The sequence below is a fragment of the Strongylocentrotus purpuratus genome, unplaced genomic scaffold (genome assembly GCF_000002235.5).
Source record: "Strongylocentrotus purpuratus isolate Spur 01 unplaced genomic scaffold, Spur_5.0 spur5_scaffold_21, whole genome shotgun sequence".
NCBI lineage: Eukaryota > Metazoa > Echinodermata > Echinoidea > Camarodonta > Strongylocentrotidae > Strongylocentrotus > Strongylocentrotus purpuratus.
In genome coordinates, this window is record NW_022145607.1 from 836666 (window position 1) to 862436 (window position 25771).

At 36.5% G+C, this 25771-nt stretch overlaps 1 protein-coding gene and 2 long non-coding RNA genes across 4 annotated transcripts in view; 1 reads left to right on the forward strand and 2 right to left on the reverse strand.

The window, feature by feature from the left end:
* Positions 1 to 23462, forward strand: part of LOC105441888 — a 34896-nt gene extending 11434 nt beyond the window's left edge. The window contains exons 6-12 of the mRNA XM_030995043.1: positions 10050 to 10217; positions 11495 to 11635; positions 13434 to 13601; positions 15517 to 15684; positions 20182 to 20555; positions 21042 to 21143; positions 22346 to 23462. Coding sequence (XP_030850903.1) covers positions 10050 to 10217; positions 11495 to 11635; positions 13434 to 13601; positions 15517 to 15684; positions 20182 to 20555; positions 21042 to 21143; positions 22346 to 22352 — 1128 coding nt within the window. The 3' untranslated portion in view covers positions 22353 to 23462. The remainder of the gene's footprint in view (positions 1 to 10049; positions 10218 to 11494; positions 11636 to 13433; positions 13602 to 15516; positions 15685 to 20181; positions 20556 to 21041; positions 21144 to 22345) is intronic.
* Positions 1997 to 4236, reverse strand: LOC115928159. The gene is made up of 3 exons (XR_004065923.1): positions 4160 to 4236; positions 3117 to 3275; positions 1997 to 2689 (listed from the first exon to the last, which is right to left on the reverse strand). It is a non-coding gene; the product is annotated as an uncharacterized LOC115928159 (long non-coding RNA).
* Positions 5476 to 7655, reverse strand: LOC105439275. 2 transcript variants are annotated; one of them, XR_004065925.1, is made up of 3 exons: positions 7471 to 7655; positions 6414 to 6561; positions 5476 to 5698 (listed from the first exon to the last, which is right to left on the reverse strand). It is a non-coding gene; the product is annotated as an uncharacterized LOC105439275 (long non-coding RNA). The 2 variants fall into 2 exon arrangements; XR_004065924.1 differs by having other exon boundaries at positions 6414 to 6566.
* Positions 23463 to 25771: the final 2309 nt, after the last annotated feature.

Below are 25771 nucleotides of genomic sequence, written 5' to 3' on the forward strand. Positions count from 1 at the left end.
TGTAGTAGGGTCAGTAAAATTACCCGATCATATGACCGGGGGGAAATGCCCTCCTCTCTGACAACCATGGATCCGCCATTATACTGTCGTCAATAACATAATCAGGTAGTTCAGACTATCCCCCGATTGAAAGCACACGTTTTTCTTCAAGAGTAGTCTGTTTGGTGACTGCTTTGCGACCACCGCCCGGTTTTGCCTTCTTCTGTAATTATCTTTTGTTCTGTAAGACTTCAGATCATGAGCCAAGTCCTTCATTTATATTTCCCTTCTACTCCTTCAGTCGACAGATCAATGTGATCTAGAAAATATTATAATTTTCTTTATCCGTAATTCCCAGAGTCCCGATTGGATCAATCAAAAACATATTCATCACCTCTTTTGTTACCGATCATTTATGAATAAACACCATTGAATCGGTCTCAGAAGAATCCAGGAACTACCGACATTAGTACTAACTTCAGGTGTCAAGGTAAATTGTACGTCATAAACATTGGCCCGAATTCACAACGGAGGTCTGAGGACAAAGCCGGTTTGATCAGACCAAGGTTTGTACAAACCTCGGTCTGAGCTCAAACCTGGTTTATTTTCAAACCCATTCCACAAAGGAAGGTTTGTATAAACCTTGGTCTGTAATTCCCAAACCTCGGACCAAGGTTTGTAAAACTAGTCTCAGCCATAGGGTTTCTAACATAATTTTTATGGGCTAGGGTTTAAATGTTAAGAATTGAAAAAACTGTTAAACTAAGCATTCTTAGTACGATCCGGACATCTTAATGAGCAATCTTGAAAAGATGATGGTTAGAACATCTCTGAAATTAACTTTTGAATCGCATTTTCATGAATTAATCGAACCAAACTGGCGCGCCGATGCAGAAAGTGCCCCACGTACTCACATTTGTGTGGTGCTGGTGAAGCACTCAATCTGACCCAGAACAAATTGACATCGACACCTGAAAACCTTCGTTAGATAAATACATCTAAGGTTGTCAAGGGCTCTTTTAAATTAACTGTAAGAGTATTATTGTTTTGGGGGTTACAAATTCTTATCAATAAAATCACCTAATAATAATAATAATAATGATTTAATATGACTTAAGTTTTTATTGTGATTAATATATTACTTCATAGATCTATATAGTTCTTTTGTTAGAATGGTCAATCAATTATTATTTTAACTAGTTCCCCGTTTGTTTCCCCAACTGGCTATTTTTTCACATCAAAATTGTAACTGGTAAATGATTTGTTTCCATATAATATTAATTTTTAAAAAATTCCTCTATGGCCATCTTTTCTTTCTCTCTCCCTGTCTCTTTCTCTGTCCCCGTCCCTCTCTCTTTCTACCCATTTTTGTTCTCTCTCCCTATCTTTCTCTATTAATTCTTTTTCTTTCTCCCCTCTCTCTCTCTATTCATCTTTCTCTCTCTCCCTCCCTGTCTCTTTCTCTGTCCCCGTCCCTCCTCTCTCTTTCTATACCCATTTTTGTTCTCTCTCTCTCCTTTTCTCTCTCTATTAATTCTTTTTCTTCCCCCCCTCTCTCTCTCTCTCTCCCTCCCTTTCTCTCTCTATTAATTTTTTTCTTTGTCCCCTCTCTCTCTCTCTCTCTCTTCTTCTACTTTTTTGCAATGAAACACATAATGCAAAACCATGCAAACTGCAAACACACACATCTGCACCCCCCCCCCCCAAAAAAAAAGGGAGAAAGAGAGAGAGAGAGATAATCTGACACATATCTATTTCAGTTATCTTTGTAAATATATGAAAGCAAGAATATGGTATTCGTATTTTTATGTTTTACATAAATAATTGAGCATACAACACAATAGTAATCTACCGTTTGTTCAAACAATGCAGTTCACATTTGTAAATTTTGTAGCATGCTTATATGAAATATAGCCCACTAGAGGTTAAGAGAGGCTCTGGAAGGCCAATTAAAAGTCTCACTGTAGCGCTGTTAGCAGAAAGAAAATCAGAAATACAACAAAATGGGTGACGAAAATTCAAATTTGCACATAAAAGTTCTTTAATTCTGACTTCGCTTAGTACAGTAAATAATATTTGTTCGAATACTCTCCCCTAGCTGCCAACCAAATAATTTATATTGACCCACCCCTCAACTCAGCAGTACAATGCTAATTATAGTTAAATCGGGTGCATTTAATCTACAGAGAACACTTAATTACAAATACCGTCAGAGTGACAACAAATACTTATCAACTAAACATAACTTCAAAAATATTCATAAATAATCAACGGTTCAACACACAGGTTCTTGATGTAATGCTGCATAACTACGAAGTATTGTGGGAACACCAGGGAGGGGCCGTATTTTGAAATACTCTTAGTATTGATGAGGCATGGAACGTCCTCATCCTTGCATTTAATAAATATGCGCTCAATCACACATCTCCCTTTTTTGTGTGTGAAGTGTTAAAGCCCCACTGTACTACTTCTAGCTACTTGCTCCCTCTTTATAGAAAACTTCCCCAATCTGTGCCTGTTAATCCCCCATGATCCTCTTTTTCTTATTTTAATTGAGAACTGAATTGATGAGATAGCCTCCCGTCAGTGACCTTGCTGGGTTGTCTAATCCTCTTTGGCTGAACCAGTACAGATGGCCTTTAAAGCACATCTGTGGTCGACCCTCTGAATGAAGAAATGGCTTCTGATGAGGCAGAGAAGGCATGGATACCTGCAAAATTGAATGGACAAAATAAACAAAATCATAAACAATATTCTTAATTTCGACTTGTTCATTTTTTTTCTTGGAGGGGGGTAGGGGGGGGGGGTAATACTATAGAAAGGATACAATGTATTATACACATAATCAGGAATTATTCAATCCTGTGTCACTAATACAAAAACTATGAGGTTCCACTTGACAACAAACTAATCAAGTTGCATCCAGATATCAAAAACATTAATTGTGATTTGTGAACTGAAATTTAAAAGCACATGAGCTCGTTTGAATTAATTACTTAATGCGAGTTGTTACTATATTACCAAATGAATATTCCTAACATGTCACATGTTGGCCAAATACAAAAAAGGAAACAAGATTGATTAAGAAAAAGAATAAACAAATGTTTTCATATAAAGAAATAATCTACAGTACCTACCCTATAGTCTATCTCCAAGAATCAACTGTTATTCATATGCCCTAGCATCAAGCTGCCAATTCAGTGCACACTCAGAAAAGATCCTGGCATCGTGGCTGCTACCAGTCCAGGCCACCTTGCAACGATACTAGTTATTTTCCCAGCATAATCACAGACAACCTGTCAATATGAAATAACATGTTGGCATTCATTAGTTATGAAAACTCACTCATTTCACACTTCAGATAGGCCGTGAAATGTATAAATTTCACTTGTTATTTATGGTAATTAATGCAAATGCAGTTGAATATGTGATAATTGCTTTTCAATATCTATTCATACAACAAAAATTGGAAGAAAATTCTAATTACCCTATATTTATTGACTGATGAAGTATTTCTTCATTTTTAACTCATGTTTTCATTGTTTATCTTGTAACAATGTAAACAAAAATAATCTCACTTTTAACAAAACATTTCGAGCCTAAAACAACAAATGCTTTGTGTGTGTGTGTGGGGGGGGGGGGGAGGGGGTACCCACTCTCTTATCTTTTTATTGGAAATGAACCTGTTTGTTTTTCTATAGTTTAAAATATATAGTGGTAATTGCCATTGATCAATTTACATGTTTCTCTTTGTTGTTTTTTCTTTCATTGATCAATGGCAAAAACAGTGGCCCAATTGCCATGGCCATCAACAAAATATCAGAAATCTAGAGGTCATATCCGTATTGCCAATAGAAGGATGGAACAAGTTTTGATTTTTCAAATTTCCCTTTAGTTAAAAAGATATTAACGAGTGTTAGGATTTTTAAGTTTAACTATCCATTGGATATTCTTAACTGTGTACAAAGGCAGTGAAATGAGTACCTGTACGCGAATATTACTTTAATATCCATTTGGCCACTAGAAATCTTGCATTGGTCACCAATGAATTAGCATGGATGTACAACACACAAGACTGGAGAGTGTATATATCTAATGTGAAAATTTTGCAAGGTACAAAAAAAAGGTCTAAAGGGAAAGCCGTGCTGGATCCAGTCATGATGTATTCATTTATTCTCACCTGAACATCGATGGAGTACCTGTTCTTCCTATTGAAGTAGTACCTGGCTCTTGCCCCACCAGGGCTCCTGATGTAAATCATTAGGTATCAAGGGTACCGTCCTCAATTGGTTTATATCATACCTCTCTGAACGATCTCAGTATGTAAAAATCGGTAATTCTACCTCTGGTAAAACGACTATGAAGTATGGTGTACCCCAGGGTTCGATAGGAGGACCACTGCTTTTTTCTCTTTATATGCAACCAATCAGCCAGATATTTCACAAACACTGTATTAGTTACCATTGTTACGCAGATGACATCCAAATTTATCTTTCTTTTAAACCTACAATGTCTTCACTGTCATCAGCTATTTCAAAACTTGAAACATGTCTTGAAGAACTCAAATCCTGGTTAATATCTAATGGCCTTAAGCTGAACGATGATAAATCTGAGTTTTTATTATTAGGTTCCAAGCACATGTTACGGAAGGTTGACCATCAATCGTGTCATCTCCATATTGGAAAAACATGTATCACTCCATCAAAAACAGCTCGTAATTTAGGTGTAATATTTGATCAGGAAATGTCCTTTCGTAATCATATAACACATGTCCAACAGAGTGTAAGGTACCAATTACGTAATCTAAGTTTCATAAGAAAGTGTTTATCTAAACCTGCGGCTGAGATTTTGATTCATGCTTTAATTTCTTCTCGTTTAGATTTTGCAAATTCTTTGTTCTGTAACCTTCCAAAAAAAGATGTCACAAAACTTCAACGACTTCAAAATTCTGCAGCCCGCCTATTAACATTCACTAAGAAATCTGATTCAATATCACCAATTCTCCGTTCTCTCCATTGGTTGCCAGTTGACAAAAGGATTATTTTTAAAATTATGTTACTTGTTCATCATTCAGTTTACTCTCTTTCTTCCCCTACATACCTGAACAACTCTGTTTCAAAATACAACCCCACACGAAGTCTTCGCTCCTCATCAGACACACTATTACTTAATACACCCAGAATAAAACTTGCTTGGGGCGATCGGGCTTTCTCCGCAATGGGTCCAAAACTTTGGAATAAGCTCCCTCTACAAATACGCCAACTGTCATCAAAAGAAACATTCAAATTACAACTGAAAACTTATTTGTTTCTTTCGTTGTAAATATTGTAATATTTTAATTTACCATGTCTAGGAGAATTTCGATTTTTGTTTTTCGGTTTATTGTTGTTTTTCTTTCTTATGTCTGTTACATGTCCTTTTCTCTAAGCGCCATGAGCACCGAAAGGTGGACCTGTGCGCTATACAAATAGCCACTATTATTATTATTATTAAACATGTGTCCCATCAACAGCAACTCCTGGAAATCTGCAGTACTGGAAAAACTGCTTCTGAATAGTAGTCACTATTTGCCTTGTTGTAACTTGTAGGAAACTTCATGACTTGTCCCTTTCTTCTGACAACAGCTTCGGAAACATCCCTCACTACTCTCCATTCGGCAAACAGATGAATATGACACGGCATGCCGCCTCCTCACGGTGCATCCTTTAGATCGAATTACCTTTTTAAAAAAATTAAAAAAACAAGCATTCAAATAAATCATTTTTTTGCTGGTTTATGCTATTATATTTTTACATCCCCAACTGTCACTGTCACTTAAAAAAAAAAAAAATCCTGATTTCTAGATGTGGTGTGAATCAATTTAACGTAAAAGACAAATTGTCTATGCCTTTTCTAATCTCCTTCACGGCTTCACCTTTTGAAGAATAAGTTTAAGTAGTTAAGTAGTTTTACACAAAACAAGAAATCACAAACCTGTTTCCAACACATAATCTGAATAATTTCCTCATGTATTAAAGCCAAATAACAGTATTGGGAAATGCCCCACACACAAATTATGAACATTAATGCTTCCATCACCTACAGTACCATACTGTAAAAGAATAAATATCATAACTAATCTATCAATGTATCGAATATGACAGAAAATGCTTAGAAATTGAATAAATTTATGTAAATGCACATGTGTATTGCATTGGGGGCTTGCACGGTCGTAGGCAGACCAGCGAAGCGGGGCAAACGAACAGTGAATTTAGGCGGTCAACATGAATTGAAATATTTCTGCATTTTAATAACGACACTAGGGTTGGATTTTACAACAGAAGCCCTTTTTTTGTATAGCTATGTTAACAATATTCATCAAGTAGTTTGGCCATGTTTTCAGCAACTTTCCCAATACAGAATTCGAATTTGAGTTCAACTTCAAAGTAGCCTACCTCAATCTAAAACAAAAGGCTCATCATCAAGCGGGTTTTCCCAATCTCAGACTCAGAGGCCTCTGCCCGGTTGTGCTGCTATATATTGCTCCAGCTCCTCCTCCAGGTACACCAGCTCATTATGCTGAATCAGCTGCATTTCTACCATCTTTACTAGAGTGAAGATAAAATTAAACAAATGTTTAAACAATGTTTTTAAATTAAAGAAATGTTATTAGACTACTTGTGCTTGTGACTTTGTGGGTGATCCTTTCTCCGGAGACTAAGCCAGTTAATTAAGACAATCAGAACCAGATCTAAATTTAATAAAACTAAGCTTTGCTTGTCATGACTCATACTAGACTAGATCTAGATCTAGTCATAGACAGAAATAACTGTCTGAGTGATATGGGTCATTTCTTTAATAAAAATAATATTAAAACTGACATTTGTTGACATTCTATAATCGGAGGTCTAGGTCTAGTGCCTATGGAGCCAGGCGTAGTCTCAGTGAACAACCGGCGATATAGAGAGACTGAAGCTTTTGGTCTATGCCTGAGTGTCAGTGTGATTCATTTTGGGGAACATTGGCATTGCTGATGCCATTTCAATTTCTATTTATTTAGGTACCAGTGTCAGTGAAACAAGTCAAGTGATGGACATCATTGCCAGGCCTATACTAGGCTAGAGCCTGGTATTATTATCATTATCATGAATTTGTAATAACTAGTGTAGGTCTAGGCCTATTCTAATTGGCATGTGTCATGGCATTGCTGACAACAAGACGAAATTAAACATGACAGTCATACTGACATACTCAGATATAGCCTACTGTACTGTAGGCCCGGCTAGGCCCAACTCCAGCCCAGGGTCAGAGGGTGCGAGCTCCGCCGCCGCCTTGGGCGTTGGACTCGAGCTCCCTCGGACTCAGTCCCTGAACTCTGGAATTGAGAGGCCGTCGGATATGTAAACACCGAACATTTCATGGAAAATGGAAAGTTATAAAACATATCACATATTGAAATGTCAGTAACGTGAAGAGTATGGATTCGACTACATGTACAGGTTTTATACTTACGATTTTAAGGAAAGGATCGAGAGATTGAGAGATTTCAATTGCACTAAAATCGGGCTGACCAGATACTATCGCAGATTGTTTTGGCGGTGAATTATTTGGATAAAATCAATCGAGCATAAATTATCTCCACCCAGTGCTGCATCCTGATTGGTTGATAGCTCTCAAACCAGGTTTGAGAAATAGGCCAGTTTCGGCGGTTACGTAATGCGCGGTTACTGTAACCAGGCCCGACAAGCTTTGTCAAATCACCATTTTGAATCTGTGCATTGTGTATTAGACTGTCGGTTCTTGCCGTTAAATTGCATTCATATCTTTCTATCAAAACTGCGTGTATATATATGAATTTCTGTTTTGGCCGGAAATGTCTTCCAACTTGCCATTCATCAAGCTGAGTTTCAGGCAGCTGCAATATTTTCTAAGAAAAAGAGGAGTTTCGACTACGGTATACACCCGAGAAAAGACTCGTTAAATTAGCGTCCGCAGTAGCGGACTAGCCTGCCCGTAGCCCCTGACCTACGGGGTCCGTGTCACTCGGTAGACGTGACTGTATGGGGAAATTACAACGGGCAGGATTTTCGTTAAGTGAACTAGTTACATACCTCCCTTAAATTTGACGATATTCCTGACTTTGGGACCTATGACGTATTCAATTATCTAGTAGAGAATATGGCGGACCATGCATTTATGATCGTCGAAAACTGAAGGCTTTTAAGAGTTTTGAAGACTTTCGATTGATATTTTCCGATGGCCATAGATTATGTGGCCTGGAGAAGCTCGAGTACAATCCCCCCTCTAGTTAGCTCCCGGCAGCTCATGATAGCGACTTGTGACTAGATTATACAGGTCAAACCGACGCAAAAAGACAAAACGTACCAACTTGAACAAAAAGAAAAAATATATAAATAATAAACAAATAAAAAGTAGAAGTCTAGACTAGACTTCTAGATCTAATAGAAAATGTAATAACAATTTTATTTTTAAATGTTTTTTTAAATAATAATAATTGCTTCTTGAAGTTGAATAACGAAGGTCCGGCATAATTGTAGTCTAACACTATTAACTTTTATTTTATGAAAATCAAACTTAATTCCTAATCTTATTCTAAACAATAAAATTATTCATCATCCTGATTCTAGCTCTTCCTTGCCATCATAAGGTTTTTTTTTATTATTACCGCTTTTATTCCCTTTTTCCATTGCTCTATCATTCTTTTCCCTTGTTCATTGTTTTTCTTCATTTTCCGGTCAAAATTATTTGTTTATCATTATTCATCATTCTTATTCTAGCTCTCTGTCATCGGACGATATTATTTTATAAATATTATTTTATTAACAAAGACCTTATATATATTATATTATTACCTTTATTGTCTTTATTTCTCGTTGCTTTTGTTAATAATATTGATTCTGCGGTCAGTGCTTGCTTCTCGTAATAGCCGTTTCTCGTCCGCCTTGAAATAGTCCGTATCGAGGCGTTTCACAAACATTTTTTAATCCGTAAAATTGTTTTCATTTTGAAAATGTGAATCGCGCCTACACAAACACGAACACGTGGTACGTGCGCACGCTTCTGCAAGCAGAGGTGACTGTGTGTGCGAACGAGTGGAAAATAGTTCATCACTTCTTTCATTTCTACGTCCAAATTTGTACTCAGATTCAAGCTAAGGTAAATGCAAAATTGAATGGAAATTACCGATATCGGCTAGCTAACTTATATTTTGGTGCTTCGCTTTCTGTTTCATCACTGGCTTTCAAGCCAATGTCGCTTGTATCATCGACCTCGTTTTTATTTTTGAGGGGGTATCGTGCGCTGCCTGTACCGGGGACTTGGCCGTACAGGTTTAGCTGCAAGATGTGAATCGCTAGTTCTGTACCAGCAATGCTTTTCTATTATTCTTGCCTAAGACTCAGCGATTTTAAGGATCAAATGTATGAAGAACAAAATCACATCTCAAAGATATTTCTTATTCAAGTTTGAAACTGCCTCCTTTTTCTTCTCTCTCTCTCTCTCTCTCTCAAAATAGCGAAAACAAACGAAACAATCACACTTGGCGAACACAGTCATGTATGGTATGCACGCAAAGTGTAGTCTGCTTCGCACCGCGAGTTCTTTGCTTGTCCGACCCTCCGATTACGTAATGCGATTTAAAGGTCTCTGAATACATTACGAAACTGGCCTATTACAAACCTCCTATCTGAGCAGTCTGTAAATTTCGGGTCTGATGACGTACATAAACCTGGTCTGAGGACAAACCTTGCTTTGTGAAATGTAATTTCAGACCAAGGTCTGAACTCAAACCTGAAACGCGTCATATGACGTACATAAACCTTGGTCTGAGGACAAACCGGCTTTGTGAAATGCATTTCAGACCAAGGTCTGAACCAAGGTCTAAAACGCGTCATATGACGTACGTAAACCTTGGTCTGAGCTCAAACCTTGCTTTGTGAATTCGGGCCATAAATGTGATTGTAATGAGAGTCTATCATTGTGGCAAATTTAAAACGAATTGTTGATTCTTGAATATGGTTTTATTTGGTTGTTATTAGTATTCATTCAACATAATGTTGCTATCATAACAGATTGAGACTCTTCACATCTACTCTGATGATATCAAAGAACGTCCCTCTGCATCACGTGATTTCGCTCAGTTCATCTGTAAGATGACTCATCTGAAGAAGCTGACACACAACGGTCAGTTTCACGATGACTTCTACTCAACATCGTCATCGATGGCATCATCTGCAAAGGTATTGATTAGCTCATATTTTGTTGGACTCTCAGCAAATCACTACATGCTTTTGTTATACTGGAGGTGTACTCTTTCCTATATCGTCATACGCAAGAGTACAATTTTACTCTCCCTATTGGTACACCGTTAAGAGTTATTTCTGTCATAATACAAAATCAGAGGGAATATTTTATGATCAACAGTGAATAATATAAACCATATTTTAAATTTCATATGACTATTCGGGGTGCTATGGAATTGCTGATGGAGAGACAACTATTTTAACTGCGAATGCTGATGATACTAAATATTTAAATTTAAAAACCTACAAAAATGAAAAATCGAATCTCTTTGTACCAGTTTGTATTATATCTGAAACCCTTTGAAATCTGCAAAGTGTTCAATGTACATATTGTTTCACACTTTTCTGTTATGTACAATTATTTTTTTCAATATTTTTTACTAAATCAATTTCAGAATAACGTATCGCTTTTATAAATGAATAAGGATGGCAACTGTATCATGCTGTAATGTTTAAAATTATTTTAAAGTAGTGTAATGTCAGCAATTGTTTATTTGATACAAAGTTACTACTATAATAGATTAATACTTGGCATCCAGTATATGGATCACCCCCTTTCCCATCCACCAGCCCTAACTCATTCCGACGTTTGAATGTAGTAGGATCAGTGAAATTACCGGATTATATGACCGAGGGATGAAATCCCCTCTTCTCTGACAATCATGGATCCGCCATTATACTGTTGTCAATAACATAATCAGGGTGTTCTGATTTCCCCGATTAAAAGCACACGTTTTCCTTGAAGAGTAGTGTGGTCGAGGACTGGTTTGTGACCGTTCTGCCTACTTGTTTTATTCTCTTTAGTTCTGTACGACTTTAGATCATGAGCCAAGTCCTTCATTCATATTAACCCACTGATCCCTCAATCAACAGGTCAATATGATCTAGAAAATATTACTATTCATTTTATCTGTAATGCCCAGAGTACCGATTGGATCAATCACAAACCTATTGATCACCTCTGTCATTATATATCAGTTATGAATAAACGCCATTACCTCGGTCTCAGAAGGATCGAGAAACTACTGAAATTAGTACTAATTTCAGGTGTTAAGAATTGTATATCATAAACAAAATAAATGTTATTGTGTTAAGAGTTTTTTTTTATTGTGGCAGCGATATTATTACAATTTAAAGCAAATTGTTGATTCTTGAATATAGTTTTATTTGGTTGTTATTAGTATTCATTCAAAATAATGTTGCAATCATAACAGATTGAGACTCTTTACATCGACTCTAAAGATTTCGGAGAACGTCCCTCAGCATCACGTGATCTCGCTCAGTTCATCTGTAAGATGTCTCATCTGAAGGACCTGACACTCGACGGACAGTATCACGATGACTTCTACTCAACAGCGTCATCGATGGCATCATCTGCAAAGGTATTGATTTCATCGTATATTTCAGGGCTCTCAATAAATCACTACATGTTTTGGATATACTAGAGGTGTACTCTTTCCTTTATAGTCAAACGCAAGTGTACAAGTTTACTCTCCCTATTGGTACAGCGTTTAGAGTAAGCAGGTACGAAAAGTTGATCGTTTCAGGAAGTGGATGCGAAAAGTGAATTTCTGTCGTAATACAAAATCAGAGGGAAGATTTTAAGATCAATAGTGAATAATATAAACCATATTTTAAATGTTATATGCCTATTCGGGGTGCTATGGAATTGCTGTAGAGAGACAACTATTCAACTGCGAATGCTGATGAGACTAAATATTTAAATTTAAAAACCTACACAAATGAAAAGTCAAATCTCTTTGTCCCTGTTTGTATTATATCTGAAACCCTTTGGAAACTGCGAAGTATTCCATGTACATTTTATTTCACCTTTTTCGGTTTTGTACAATTATTTTGTTCAATATTTTTTACTAAATCAAATTTCAGAAAAACGTATAGCTTAAGTAAAATAATAAGGATGGCAACTGAAGCATGATGTAATGTTTAAAATTATTTTTTAGTAATGTAATGCCAGAAATTGTTTATCCAATACAATATAATACAATATATATATAACTATTATAACAGATTAAGACTTGACATCGAATATGTGGATCGTTCCCCCTCCTCCTCGACCACCCCTCATCATTCCGACGTTTAAATGTGGTAGGGTCAGTAAAATTACCGGATCATATGACCGCAGGATAAAATGCCCTCTTCTCTGACAATCATGGATCCATCAATATAATGTAGTCGATAACATAATCAGGGTGTTCTGATCCCCCCCCCCTATTGAAGGCACACGTTTTTCATGTAGAGTAGTGTGGTTGAGGACTGATTTGTGACCGTTATACCTTCTTGTTTTATTAAACCCCTCGTCGACGAAGTCGGAGGCGATATACATGTAGTAAAGCTGCCGCACGTCCTTCCTTCTGTTCTTCCGTAGGTAATCTGGTTTCCATTTGATAACCTTTAATGTTTAACGGATTTTAATGAAATTTAATATGAAGGCACATGGTATTAAAATACAGCCTATGTTTAATTTCGGAGTATGTAGGTCAAAGGACAAAGGTCATAGCTCATTACATACAGGTGTATGCGAAAATCCCTACTTAGATATAGGCGAAAATGTTTTTTTTAATCCAATAACGTAAGTAATGTTGTTAAGTACACACGTCAAAGCTCAAAGGTCACATCCCATTGAATATGCAAAAATTGCTTAATTAAGGAAATTGTACCCGGCGAGGGGATGCTACGCTTTGCGTTGACTTCTTCTCTTTTGTTCCGTTAGAATTTAGATCAGGAGCCAAGTCCTTCATTCATATTTACCCACTACTCCCTCAGTCAACAGGTCAACATGATCTAGAAAATATTATAATTTACTTTATCCGCAATGCCTACAGTCTCGATGGGATCAATCAAAAACAAACTAATCATCTCTGTCATTATCTATCAGTTACATGTATGAATAAACACCATTGAATCGGTCTCAAAAGAAACCAAGAACTAATGAAAGTGGTACTAATTTCAGGTGTCAAGATTTGTATATAATACACAAAATAAATGATATTGTGTTTAATAGGAGTTTATCTAACACAATGTTACTATACGGCAACGATATTAATATAATTTGTAATGAATTGTTGATTCTCGAATATAGTTTTATTTGGTTGTTATTAGTATTCATTCAACATAATGTTGCTATCATAACAGATTGAGACTCTTGGGATCTACTCTAAATATCTCAATAAACGTCCCTCTACATCACGTGATCTGGCTCAGTTCATCTGTAAGATGACTCATCTGAAGGACCTGACACTCGCCGGTCAGTATCACGATGACTTCTACTCAACATCGTCATCGATGGCATTATGCGCAAAGGTACTGATTTGATCATATTTTGTTGGACTCTTAGCAAATCAGTACATGTTTTTCTTATACTGTTGGTGCACTCTTTCCTATATTGTCAATCGAAAGTGTACAATTTTACTCTCCCTATTGGAACACTGTTAAGAAGAAGCAGGTAGGAAAAGTCGATCGCTTCAGTAAGTGGGTGTTAAAAGTGAACTTTTTGTCATAATACAAAAACAGAGTGAAGATTATATGATTGATAGTGAATAATATTTACCAATTTTTTCATTTCATATGACGATTCGAAGTGCTACGGAATTACTGATGGAAAGACAGCTATTTCAATTGTGAATACTGATGAGACTAAATAGTTTAATTTAAAAACCTACAAAATGAAAAATCGAATCTCTTCGTTCCCGTTTGTATTATTTCTGTAATCATTTTTCAAAGTTCTATTTAAATCAAATGTCAAAATAACGTAGAGCTTGTTTAAATGAATGAAGAAGGCTACTGTAGCATGATGCAATGTATATCGGTCTCAAAGGAATTCAGGAAATATTGCAATTAGTAATCATTTCAGATGTCAAGATTTAAACATCATTAAACACAATAAATGCCAATAAATATTACTATTCATTTTATCTGTAATGCCCAGAGTACCGATTGGATCAATCACAAACGTATTGATCACCTCTGTCATTACTGTAATGATATGGATATTCTCGTGTTTACGTTTTCCTCAAAGGTTCATTGACGTACATGTACAAGGCAAATTCCTGGTAGATTTCGCTAGAACTATGTTTACAAACATACATGGTGAATTCCTTGTATGCTATTTTTAACACCTGTTCCGAGACGTTGCGCTCTTAATTTTGGCTCTACTTTTTCGGCTTGGCCGATTGGATTAGGTGTCGCTGGGCGTGTCGCCACAGTTGACTTAAATTTAATTAGGCAAATTTGGGAAATAGATTTGTATTACAATTGGAAGGGTTTTTCCTTGTTGCCGGGTCTGTTCACACTATCGAAATAGTATGAGAGAGGAAGTGAGGATTACAGGTGTGTAATAGCCAGAAGCATGTGGGCTCGCTAGTGTGGACGGACATAGCAACATTTATCCCTTTTTATATTCATTGAATTAATTTCCAGGGTTGTTGGGTCTCCGGGTGATTTGCATCTCTTGTTTGAAAGATTAGAATGTAAGAGACACAGGTGGGTGCGTGAAAGAAGTATGTGAGGAATAGAGATGCGGATCATCCAGAGCGCCTTATATCCGGGGGGTAAATTCGCCAAGAAATATAGGACCTTTTAATACGGAAACTAATTATGGGTGGATTGATATTACGCAAAGCGTCTGTGTGACACGCCTCAATTTTTGGGAGGACGAGGCGTGTCAGTTCGGGAGGATAAAAACCGAGTTGCGTCTCTGGAGCGGGACCTCTTTTCCGTTACGATACCGACATGAGTTACTAATTTGCTTCAATTGGGTTGCCCAGCCCCAAAACATGAACTTCGTGATTTTATTAATTCTACGTTTATTTTAATAAATCTTCAACTCCAATCAAGAATTTGTTTTAGTGACTTTGATTTATCTTCGTTTTCTACACTTCAAGAACTAAAGTTATACTTTAACATTTTCTGAGTCGGTACTAGGCGGGGCGGCTTTGGCCACCGGCCCGTCTCGCCGTGGATCGCTTCATTACCTATATCAGTTATGAATAAACGCCATTACCTCGGTCTCAACAGAATCCAGGAACTATTGAAATTAGTACTAATTTCAGGTGTCAAGACTTGTGTTTCATAAACAAAATAAATGTTATTGTGTTAAGAGGTTTTTTTAAATTGTCGCAGCGATATTATTTCAATTTAACACAAATTGTTGATTCTTGAATTCAGTTTATTTGGTTGTTATTAGTATTCATTCAACATAATGTTGCTATCATAACAGATTGAGACTCTTGAGATCTACTCTGCTGATCTCAACGAACGTCTTTTTGCATCACGTGATCTGGCTCAGTTCATCTGTAAGATGACTCATCTGAAGGACCTGACACTCAACGGTCAGTATCACGATGACTTCTACTCAGCATCGTCATCGAAGGCATCATCTGCAAAGGTATTGATTTAATCATATATTTTAGAACTCTCAACAAATCACTACATCTTTTTGTTATACTGGAGGTGTACTCTTTCCCATATAGTCAAACGCAATTGTACGATTTTACTGTTCAAAGTACTCCACCGTTAAGAGGAAGCAGGTAGGAAAAGCTGAAAGTTTCGGGAAGTTGATGCGAAAAGCGAACTTTCTGTCATAATACAAAAACGGACAAACGTAATATTAAAGATTTATATTAAAAACAATTTTTTTCATAGCTATACTTCATCCAAATATATTGACAAATGGCAATGGATGGCTTCTATGATGAACAAGAATTGATCACTTCTATTAGTTCTTTCAAAACTATATCTAGGAAGGACTGTTGAAATGTGAACATTGTGCATATCATTGTATCGATTCAGCCATATAGAAATATACACCAAGGGCCTGTAATTCTGCTTTTCACTAAATTAATCAGGTAATAGTTTGTGCGACAGATTGAGACCTTTTTCGTTGGAGATGCGTTTCTCAGAGGATAATGGTATTGATAGTAATTAAAATAATAATAATAATAATCATAGTAATAATAATAATTGAATTTAAACAGCTCCTTTTCCAGAGTTGACAAGACGCTGTGTGTCAGCAATGATATCCTTTGGCACCACGTGATCACTTCACGGGTTGAATAATGGCGGATTGAGAATAGGGGCAAACGCCCCCCCACCCCCTCCTTCGGCAAAACCCTATCTGGCATAATTATCAAAATAAGAATGGGTCCGTAATTATGCAATTTACCCCCCCCCCCCCACCCACAACCAGTGGCGTAATGAGCAAAAACGTTTGGGGGGGGGGCTGACAAAAAAAAAATCCGAATCACCCCACTCTAACATGCAGGCCCCGCTGAATTACGTTTCTCAAAGTGGGGTCTAGGGGCAAAGCCCCGGTGGGGTTCAAGGGACGAAACCCCCGAAGCTCAAGGGGTATGGGCATCAGTGGCGGATCCAGGAATTTCTTACCGGGGAGGGGGGCACAAAATGGCATGGGGTGAAATATACAGTATGTAAAACGATGAAGCAACAGAACGAGGCTTTAACGGCGATGGAGCGGAGCGACCAAGCAGGGGGTGGGTCTGGGAGGGGGTTTTGGCCCCCTCCCAGAGTAAGAAGCATTTGCAATTTTAGAACCAAATTAGACGCATTTTCAGGCACTTCCTGGAGTAATATGACGTAAAATTGCTTTCCCCTACCCCTTCCAAGAGTAGGGATCTTTTGCAATTTGAGAACCACATTTGGCGCATTAAAGTCCACCGGCATTTCATGGAGAAAAAAAGGGCCCTCTGATTAGTTAGAAGTTAGAGAAAAGTGATCTGTCACGTCGTGAGACGTTGTATAAATTATGCTTTGATGCCTCACAATGCACAAAGACGGTGGTCCGGTACTTCACCAGTAGTACTTGCAAAAATTATCTCGAGTGTATAAACTGTGTCGTTATCAGGGGCGTCGCCAGATCTTTTTTAGTGGGGGAGGGGGGGGGGGTGTAGAGGCCGCCGATTACCGACAAAACGAGCCACCAATATTATTACCGACAAATATAAAAATACCAATGTCCAAATGTCTACAAATTTAACCCTTTAAACCCGGGGCCAGGAACTAAGTTATTTTTCAGTTTTCCCCTCCCGCGCGAAGCGCGGAAGCTTTGACACTTCATTAAATTATTAGAGAAAGAAGACGATCCGTTGTACTGTTCTCGACTCTTAAAGCTCGTTTCGCCCATGACGTTTAATTTAATTATTAGAGAAAGAAGACGATTCATTGTACCGGTCCCGACTCTTCATCCTTGTCTGAATTCAGTTCCCCCCTCCCGCGCTAAGCGCGGAAGCATTGACGTTTCAATTCATTATTATTCTTAATCCTTGTCTGAAATTAATTTCGCTCATCCCGCGCGAAGCGCTGAAGCTTTCACGTTTTATTAAATTATTAGAGAAAGAAGACGATTCATTGTACCGGTCGCGACTCTTAACCCTTGTCTGAATTCACTTTCGCCCATCCCGCGCGAAACGCGGAAGTTTTCAAGTTTCATTAAATTATTAGAGAAAGAAGACGAATCATTCATTTTCATTGTACCGTTGAACCGTTCTCGACTTGCTCTGACGTTTCAATCAATTAATACTATAAATCCTTGTCTGAATTCATTTTCGCCCATCCCGCGCGAAACGCGTTAGCTTTCAAGTTTCATTAAATTATTTGAGAAAGAAGACGAATCGTTTTATTGTGTCTTTGTCTGAATTCAGTTCCCCCCTCCTACGCGAAGCGCGGAAGCTTTGTCGTTTCATTTAATTATTACTCTTAATCCTTGTCTGAAATCATTTTCGAGTTTCATTAATTATTAGAGAAAGATTAAGACGATTCGTTGTACCGTTTTCGACTCTTAATCGTAGTCTGAAATTAGTTCCCCCCCCCCCCTCCCGCGCGAAGCGCGGAAGCTTTGCCGTTTCATTAAATTATTAGAGAAAGAAGACGATTCGTTGTACCGTTCTCTACTTTTAATCTTGTCTGAATTCAATTTCCCCCACTGGGTCCCTTAACGGTATATGTGCAGTGTTACATGATGTAAGTATGGAACGCTCGTTCGCAAATCTGTGCATGCTCAGCCCGAGTGGTGGGTATGTTATCTCCCGACTGTGCTTTGCACAGTAGCTTCTGGAAAGGAATTAGTGTACTATAAGGCCCTTAGTGACTATAAAAAAAATATGCTCTTCCTGGCTATTTGGGAATGGGTCAGTTTGCAAGAAATAATGGAGAAACTATAGCATTTTGTTGAAAATCATGTGATATCACGAACATTTATACATTACTTGTGAAAATAAGTCATGGTTAATTTTTTTTTTTTTTTTTTTTTTTTTGGGGGGGGGGGGGGGCTGTCGCCCCCAAGCCCCCCCCCCACCAGTACGCCAGTGCCCACAACGGCACTTAAATGTCATAAGCCTTGCTTTTTCTCTCCATCTCACTATGTATCGAATATTTAGAGAAGTTAAATACAAACTCTATAGCGCTTACATAGAAATAAACTCAAAGTAAATAGACCCATTGAATTACGAAGGAAAGACGTACTTTTGGTTGCTGGTCAGATAATTGAAGCCCCTCTGAAGTGTTGGGGGCCCCAACAATTTGATAGAAAGATTTTACTTAAATTGTATCATAATGTAAAAGAGGATGTCATAAATATTGATAAAAGAATACAACAGTACAACAAAAAACAAAAAAATTATGTATTTTTTAAAATCATATTTGTCTTCAAATACATTTTTCTTTTTTTTTTGTGGGGGGGGGGGGAGGATATTTGCAGAAGTTCTTTTTTCACATTATGATATAGTTTAAGTGCAATTTTGCTTTTACATTTGTTGAGAATTTGTGGCTCTCAACACTTTCAATTCAATTAAAATCATTTATTTCCATATCCCAACATCAATTCAAACACTGTGTTTAAAAAAAAGAGTCAATGGGCAATAAAAAACATTATAAAACTACGATATTTCATTCAAACGATTAAGAAGATAAAAAACAGAACAAGTATTATACATAATTCAGTACGAAAAGGGACTTTAAAGAGTACAAGGGCATCTGAGACCATAGCGTACGCAGGATTTTTTTCAAAGGGGGGGGGGTTAACATTTTTAAATCGGGCCAGCGGGTAAATCATTCCAGAAGCATACACCTCTGTATGACACAGAAAATGAACCTTTTGTTGTCCTTACTTTAGGCACAGTTAGCTTTTTATTTTCTCTTTGCCTTGTCTCATATCTGTGCTCTACGAAAGAGCAGTACTGAATAAGGGACTGTGGCAATCTATTATTCAACAATTGATGCATAAAAACACAAATAGATAGTTTATGTAGTTGATACACATTCAATAACCTTAACTCCTGGAATATTGGTTGTGAATGAGCCCGGAAGGAACTAAATGTTAAATTGACTTTGACTATCATGCCACTTTTACTTGCCTTTGCAAAAGCTTTCTCGCATTTGCCCGGGCTATGTCTTTTAAAAATCCTTGTTTATATTTTACAATACCCATGAGGCTAGCATAATCCATTTTCACGATTTGGGTTACTTTTTCATGAAACATTAAATATTTACCAACAATCGAACCTCCTACAGGTGCTAGTGCACTTTGATTTCCTTTGTTTTTAATAAGCCAGTTTCGTAATGTAACCAAATTTAATGCATACGTCTTTGTGAAGTGCCTCAATACAAATTATTTCATTCACCTGATAAGAATAATAGTATTTCAATAGTCAGAATGCAACTGCATATATTAAGTGTTGCTAGGTAGGTCAAGCCATAATGTTTGTCCAACCTGGCAACAACTTAATATATGCAGTTGCATTCTGACTATTGAAATACTATTATTCTTATCAGGTGAATGAAATAATTTGTATTGAGGCACTTCACAAAGACGTATGCATTAAATTTGGTTACATTACGAAACTGGCTTATTGTACATGATCACAACCAGAGTTGTAACACGAGCCCCACCCTGACTGAGCTGACAGTGGATCATGACACACTAAAAGGATGGCAGGGTTGTTGTTCGATGTTTGACAATGTGAAGAGGGTCACTATACAGGTATGGAGCACGATCAACTGTAACGTCATCCAGAGGATCCATCTACCAGGAGCAACAGAACTCACCTTTCAACCACAAAAGTATGCAGGTCGACCGGCTGGTTTCCACAAGGAGCCCACTTCACTATCCAATGTCCTGCTGAATATCTCCCCTCAGCTTGTCAAGGTGACATTCAGCAAACTGAATATTGGCAACAGTAAGATGGAACTAATCTTACAAGCTTTCAGATCACCTCACCACCTCAAACATCTGAAAATCATCAGGTGAGACATTATGTCATTTATTAACAAAGCACTTTGATATGTTTCATTTCTTTTACCCCCTCTCTCTCTCTTTCTCTTTCTCTCTCTTTCTCTCTCTTTCTCTCTCTCTCTCTCTCTCTCTCGTTCTCTCTCCCATTTTTTCCCCTATCCATAATACACTCAGTCCCCCCCGAAAAAGTGTACACTATTTATATTAAGAATTAAAAAATTAAAAAATTGAATAGTACTTATCTTTCATATCTCAAAATAAACATAAATTAATCCTTTTTAAGATGATTTGCAATTGGTTTTATACCATTCGCCCCATGAGTGAGATTAGTCATTTAACAATAGTCTATCATGAAAGAAAATCGTAAAATTGGGGCATTTGGTCTTTTAAATTATTAATGAGCATTTCCATCTTGTAGAATCAAATTAAAACAATACGAAAATCACGAGGAGCACGAAAGGAGAAATGCTGTATTACGTCTATTTTGATACTGGTAGATTCATACGATGCGGGTCAGATGAGGGCGTGGATGATGTCATTATCGCTTGCAATAAAGATCAGGTCATGGAGGTGGAGGTGGAGCATGGCAAACCGCGTGGGTAAGTCATTCAAACTCTTACTTCCAGGCTTGCAATGCTCTCTAAGGTACTTCATGTCCCATTTGCAGGTCAACAAAATCAAAAGGTTGAATTTAATACTTATTAAGAACTTCCCTCAAAAAGAAAAGGTTTGAAAATGGATTTTTTTTTTGTGGGATAAGAACGACTATTTGTTGTCGAAACGACATAAGTGATTGCAATCACCTAAGTAATAGTCTGATTTCCAGACCCTGGTTGTAGAAGTATCCTTTCACATTAACAAAATGCTATAATAGACATACAGTGTTAGTTACTATGTTTAATTGTTTATCTCTGTTTTCATCGAGAATGAAAAGAACTGTCATTATGTACCACGTCTCATATACAAATGACCTCAGAGAGAGCCCTCTGTATTCAGCCTAAATTTGTTTAAATAACCTACTGGCAAACATCCGATTCGAAGATAGCCTGGCAATATTCGCAGGTCTTATATCCCTTACACCCCCTCCATTGTTTCTGTATCCAAGCAATTTTTAATTAATCTTGTTTGTTTTCATCTTATTATGTTATGATAATTTTGGTGATTTCTTTTGGATATAATTGTTGTATTCGTACTTGTTGTGTTCAATTGTTGTTCACGGCCTTGCTGAAAAGCAGCTTCTAGCTGATATCAGGCTTCTTAACCGTGATTAAATAAATGGAATACAAAAAAAATACACAAAATAGTCTCATATCAATTAATCTGTGCAAAATGTAACAAAGAGTTGACAAATGGCGTGCATATAAATTAATATTCCTTTGGAAGTGTGTAATCATGATTGTTCAAGGGTGCCTATTAAATAATTGGCTTAGGTTACTGGATTAGCGAAGTGATAAACTGAAGGTATGTATACTATTTTTCATATTACATGTTGGCTTATTTCTTTAAATTATTCGCGCATGTTGGTATTAAGACGTTTTCTACGTATTAATTAACTGATTAACAGATTTTGCCCGGTAACATGTTGTAAAAGAAAATAAATTTGATTTGTTATTAGTAAAAATGGTTTTGTTTGACGTAAAGCTGTGTGATATTCAATCTCGCTTCTTTGCCCTCCCTTTATTGCTCTATGTGATTATGTTGTAATGTAGCGCTGTTTGTATGTTGAAGCACATGCACATTTACACTTCTCTCTCTCTCTCTCTCTCTCTCTCTCTCTTTCTCTCTCTCTCCATCACTTTAGATATTAACTTTATTAGTAATCATATAGATGGCACCACACTCGATCTGACGAATCAGACGGAGCAGACAATCTTTGCATTCGGAACAGGAAATGTGGGCTGAAATGAAAAGTGCCTCAAACACATCTTCAGACTTTTCTTTGGCCATTTTCATGCAATCGACTTTAATATTCATCCACTGAATCCAGTTGACATTCATATGATTTAGACGTATGTGTAATATATGCTTTACATCGGTATTGCAGCTCTTGTTAATTTGTTTAAGAAATTGTGATTTGGACTTCCCTTCAAAATGTCACTCTCAGTGTTCATTCATTTAATATACACAGGCAATATACTTTAAAGGGTGTTAGGCCTACGTGGATTAACACGGTGAACATCTCAAAACTTGTCAAAGGGCCAAAATGTTGTAAAATATCATTGTTATTGTTTTTTTTAATACAGTAATATTTTTTTTCGAATTTGAATTGTTCAACTGGCAGTGCTTTACACACCATATTTGCTATGTAGGTTTCCTACAAGTGGAAGAGTTTTAGGGTAAACCTTTTGAAGTTGTATTCACAGATAGGAAATGAAGGAATGTATCTAGTCATATATTAAGGCATATATCGCCCTTCCAAAAAGGCCAAATGAAGACCACTTTTAATTCACAAATAGAATACTGTATAGTTGTTTTATCAAATATACCTTGTGTACGAACTTTTGCATGTATCACATAAACGGTTTCTTATGATTTATGATTTTCATTTTGAAAGGGAAAACAATCTTGTCTGATATATTTGAGTTGGTAATTTTGTCTGTTGATAATTTGTAAATAACGTAGCCACATTGCATGTGCCCATACTTAGGAGGGTCTTTGCAACGCAAGTTATACATTACTGACTAACTATAAATTAAGGCTGTATAAATGCATAATAATTTTAAATATCCAATCAGCTGTTTTTCTACAAGTTCATCTAGTGATTGTACACTATTACTTGTAATGCAAGAACATTATTAAGAGTAAATCATGTGGCATTCAGCTTAATATATTTGATATATTTCTGTATTTATGGAACTAATTGTTTATTGTATAGGGCACTGAGACATTACCGCATTTTGCGAAAATATTCCAACGCACAATTTATCACTATAGTAGTAGTAGTAGCTGATTTTGTTGTTATTGTTGTGGTCTTGTTAACGATGTTGTTGTTGTGGCGGTATTACTATAAGTATTTGTATTGATTGACATGATTATCAATATCAAGTATTGCATTCGGTATCAGCAAAATATTGTTGAAACGCCAAATATTGTTTACTGAAACTTGAGTATTTTGTATATATTGATTCGATTATAAAGAATGGCGTACGTCGTTACTTTACAATGTAGGTCTATTTTGTTGCACGCATGACTAACTAACTATATACATTAGAAACCATTATCTTGAATTTAAACGTGATGAATTTTATTCATCCTCATTTATGTATTGTAACTTTAAGTGACAAGAATGTTTGCATGACAATTTGAACGTAAATAATATAATGTGCCTTAAATTTGTCTACTTTATGTTTCTATCTGTTAGTTTATTGCGTATGTTCCAATTTATATGTAGTTTGGTGTATTTTAATGAGCATGGCTATTTTGTTGTTGTAATTAGTTTTCGGAATACAATTATTATGCATGACCATATACAGCGCAAAGGGACTTAACCGGCAGTATAATGCGCTGTATAAATAGATCCTTATTGTTATGTTGTTTAATGAAACCCCTTCTGATCCGAGAAATATACTATTTTGAACTTTGTATTAGTCGGACGTTTGTCCACCTTATTGAAATGAAATTAATTATACAACTGTTTATATTTCAATAAATGTTACTCCAGTCTCTAATTCAGATATATAGGCCTATAACCCTCTTCTCTATAGCTGTCTCTTTCTCTCTCCTCATTGTCGAGTTTTATCAATCATGGATCAGCGCAATTAACATTCTTTTTTTAAATTTACGAAAAAAATTGCTTCTTTTTCCATCATCATCATAGAGGTGTCGTAGTCGAGTGGTTTCATCACTTGACATGAAATGTAAACATCTTATGTTCGAGGCCCTGCACGACACTCATATCAATAAGCAAGGCATTTAATCTACATTACTCCTCCCCGCCCAAGTGTTTTAAAATGGGTACCCGGTGAGGATGCGATAGTCAATGTGATTGGAATAGCATATGTGTATGCACGTGGACAGTCGTCGTGCCGACTCGTGTTATATGCTCTGTAGCTCGTGGTATATACCCCTGTATCCCACTGACTGTAGGCCACTGTCTTATTCATTATCCCCATCGATCTTAAATCGATTGTTGTGGTATCCCTACATGTAATCTCTACAAGTTTTTGTTTGCATTCCTGATTATTTTAGTTTAATTTGTTTTTGCTCACTACTCTGTTGTTTGTTGTTACTGGATTTCTTTTCTTTATAAAGTAGACTAACATGAATGTTGTTGGATGCGATCAGGTAAACGACTCAAGTCTGCAAAGTGTAGAACATACCGCTATCTGAAATCCTTCATTTCCTTTTCTATATAAGGTCCTTTGAAAACTCATCTTGAATAACGATAATAATTGGTTAAACATGTATAACTGCAATAATTGCACATATGAAGTTTGTTCATCTTTGTATATAAGTCTTGTACGTACAACTGACATTGTAATCTAATGCGAAAACTGATATTCCATCTTCTATAATGTTGTATGTTTTGCAGTTTACCTTTTTTTTAATGGAATATGCGAATATCAACCATTTCGAAAACCATCACATACCCTGTCTACATATATAATATTTTAAATAGCACTTTTCATGAATGGTGCTTATAGCACTACTTACTAATTAAGTTTCACTTTCTTTTCTTTCTTACTTTCCTGGTACTTTGGTATAACATTATCTTTTCTTTAATTGTCTTCTGTTGCACTTACATGTCAATATACAACAATTTAAAAGTGAGAATTTATAACCTTTTTGTTTAATACCTTTATCATTTCATGATATTCTCTCTTTCTTCGTACAATCATCCCTACTCCTCTGTTCTTTACCTCGCATTAGCTCTCTTTTCCTTTCTCTCTATATTGTTCTCCTTCCTCTGACTCATTTCCTTCTCTCCTAACCTTGATCTACTGTCATTCTTCCCCTTTCATACTTTTTCCCCTTTTACTCTTTCTTAGTGCTCATGCTATGTGTTATTTTACATTTTAATGTCTAAGATGTCAACGACTGTGTATATATTTATCACTTATATATTCCGATTATTCCTGTTTTTGTGTTTACATATGCAAAAAAGATCCCATGTAACATTTCAATGGTTTTACCTTGGAAAAATACAAATGGAACCAAATTGAATCAAATTGAATCGTATTAAATCGAAATTAATATACACTGCATTCATATAAAAGTAAAAATGTGA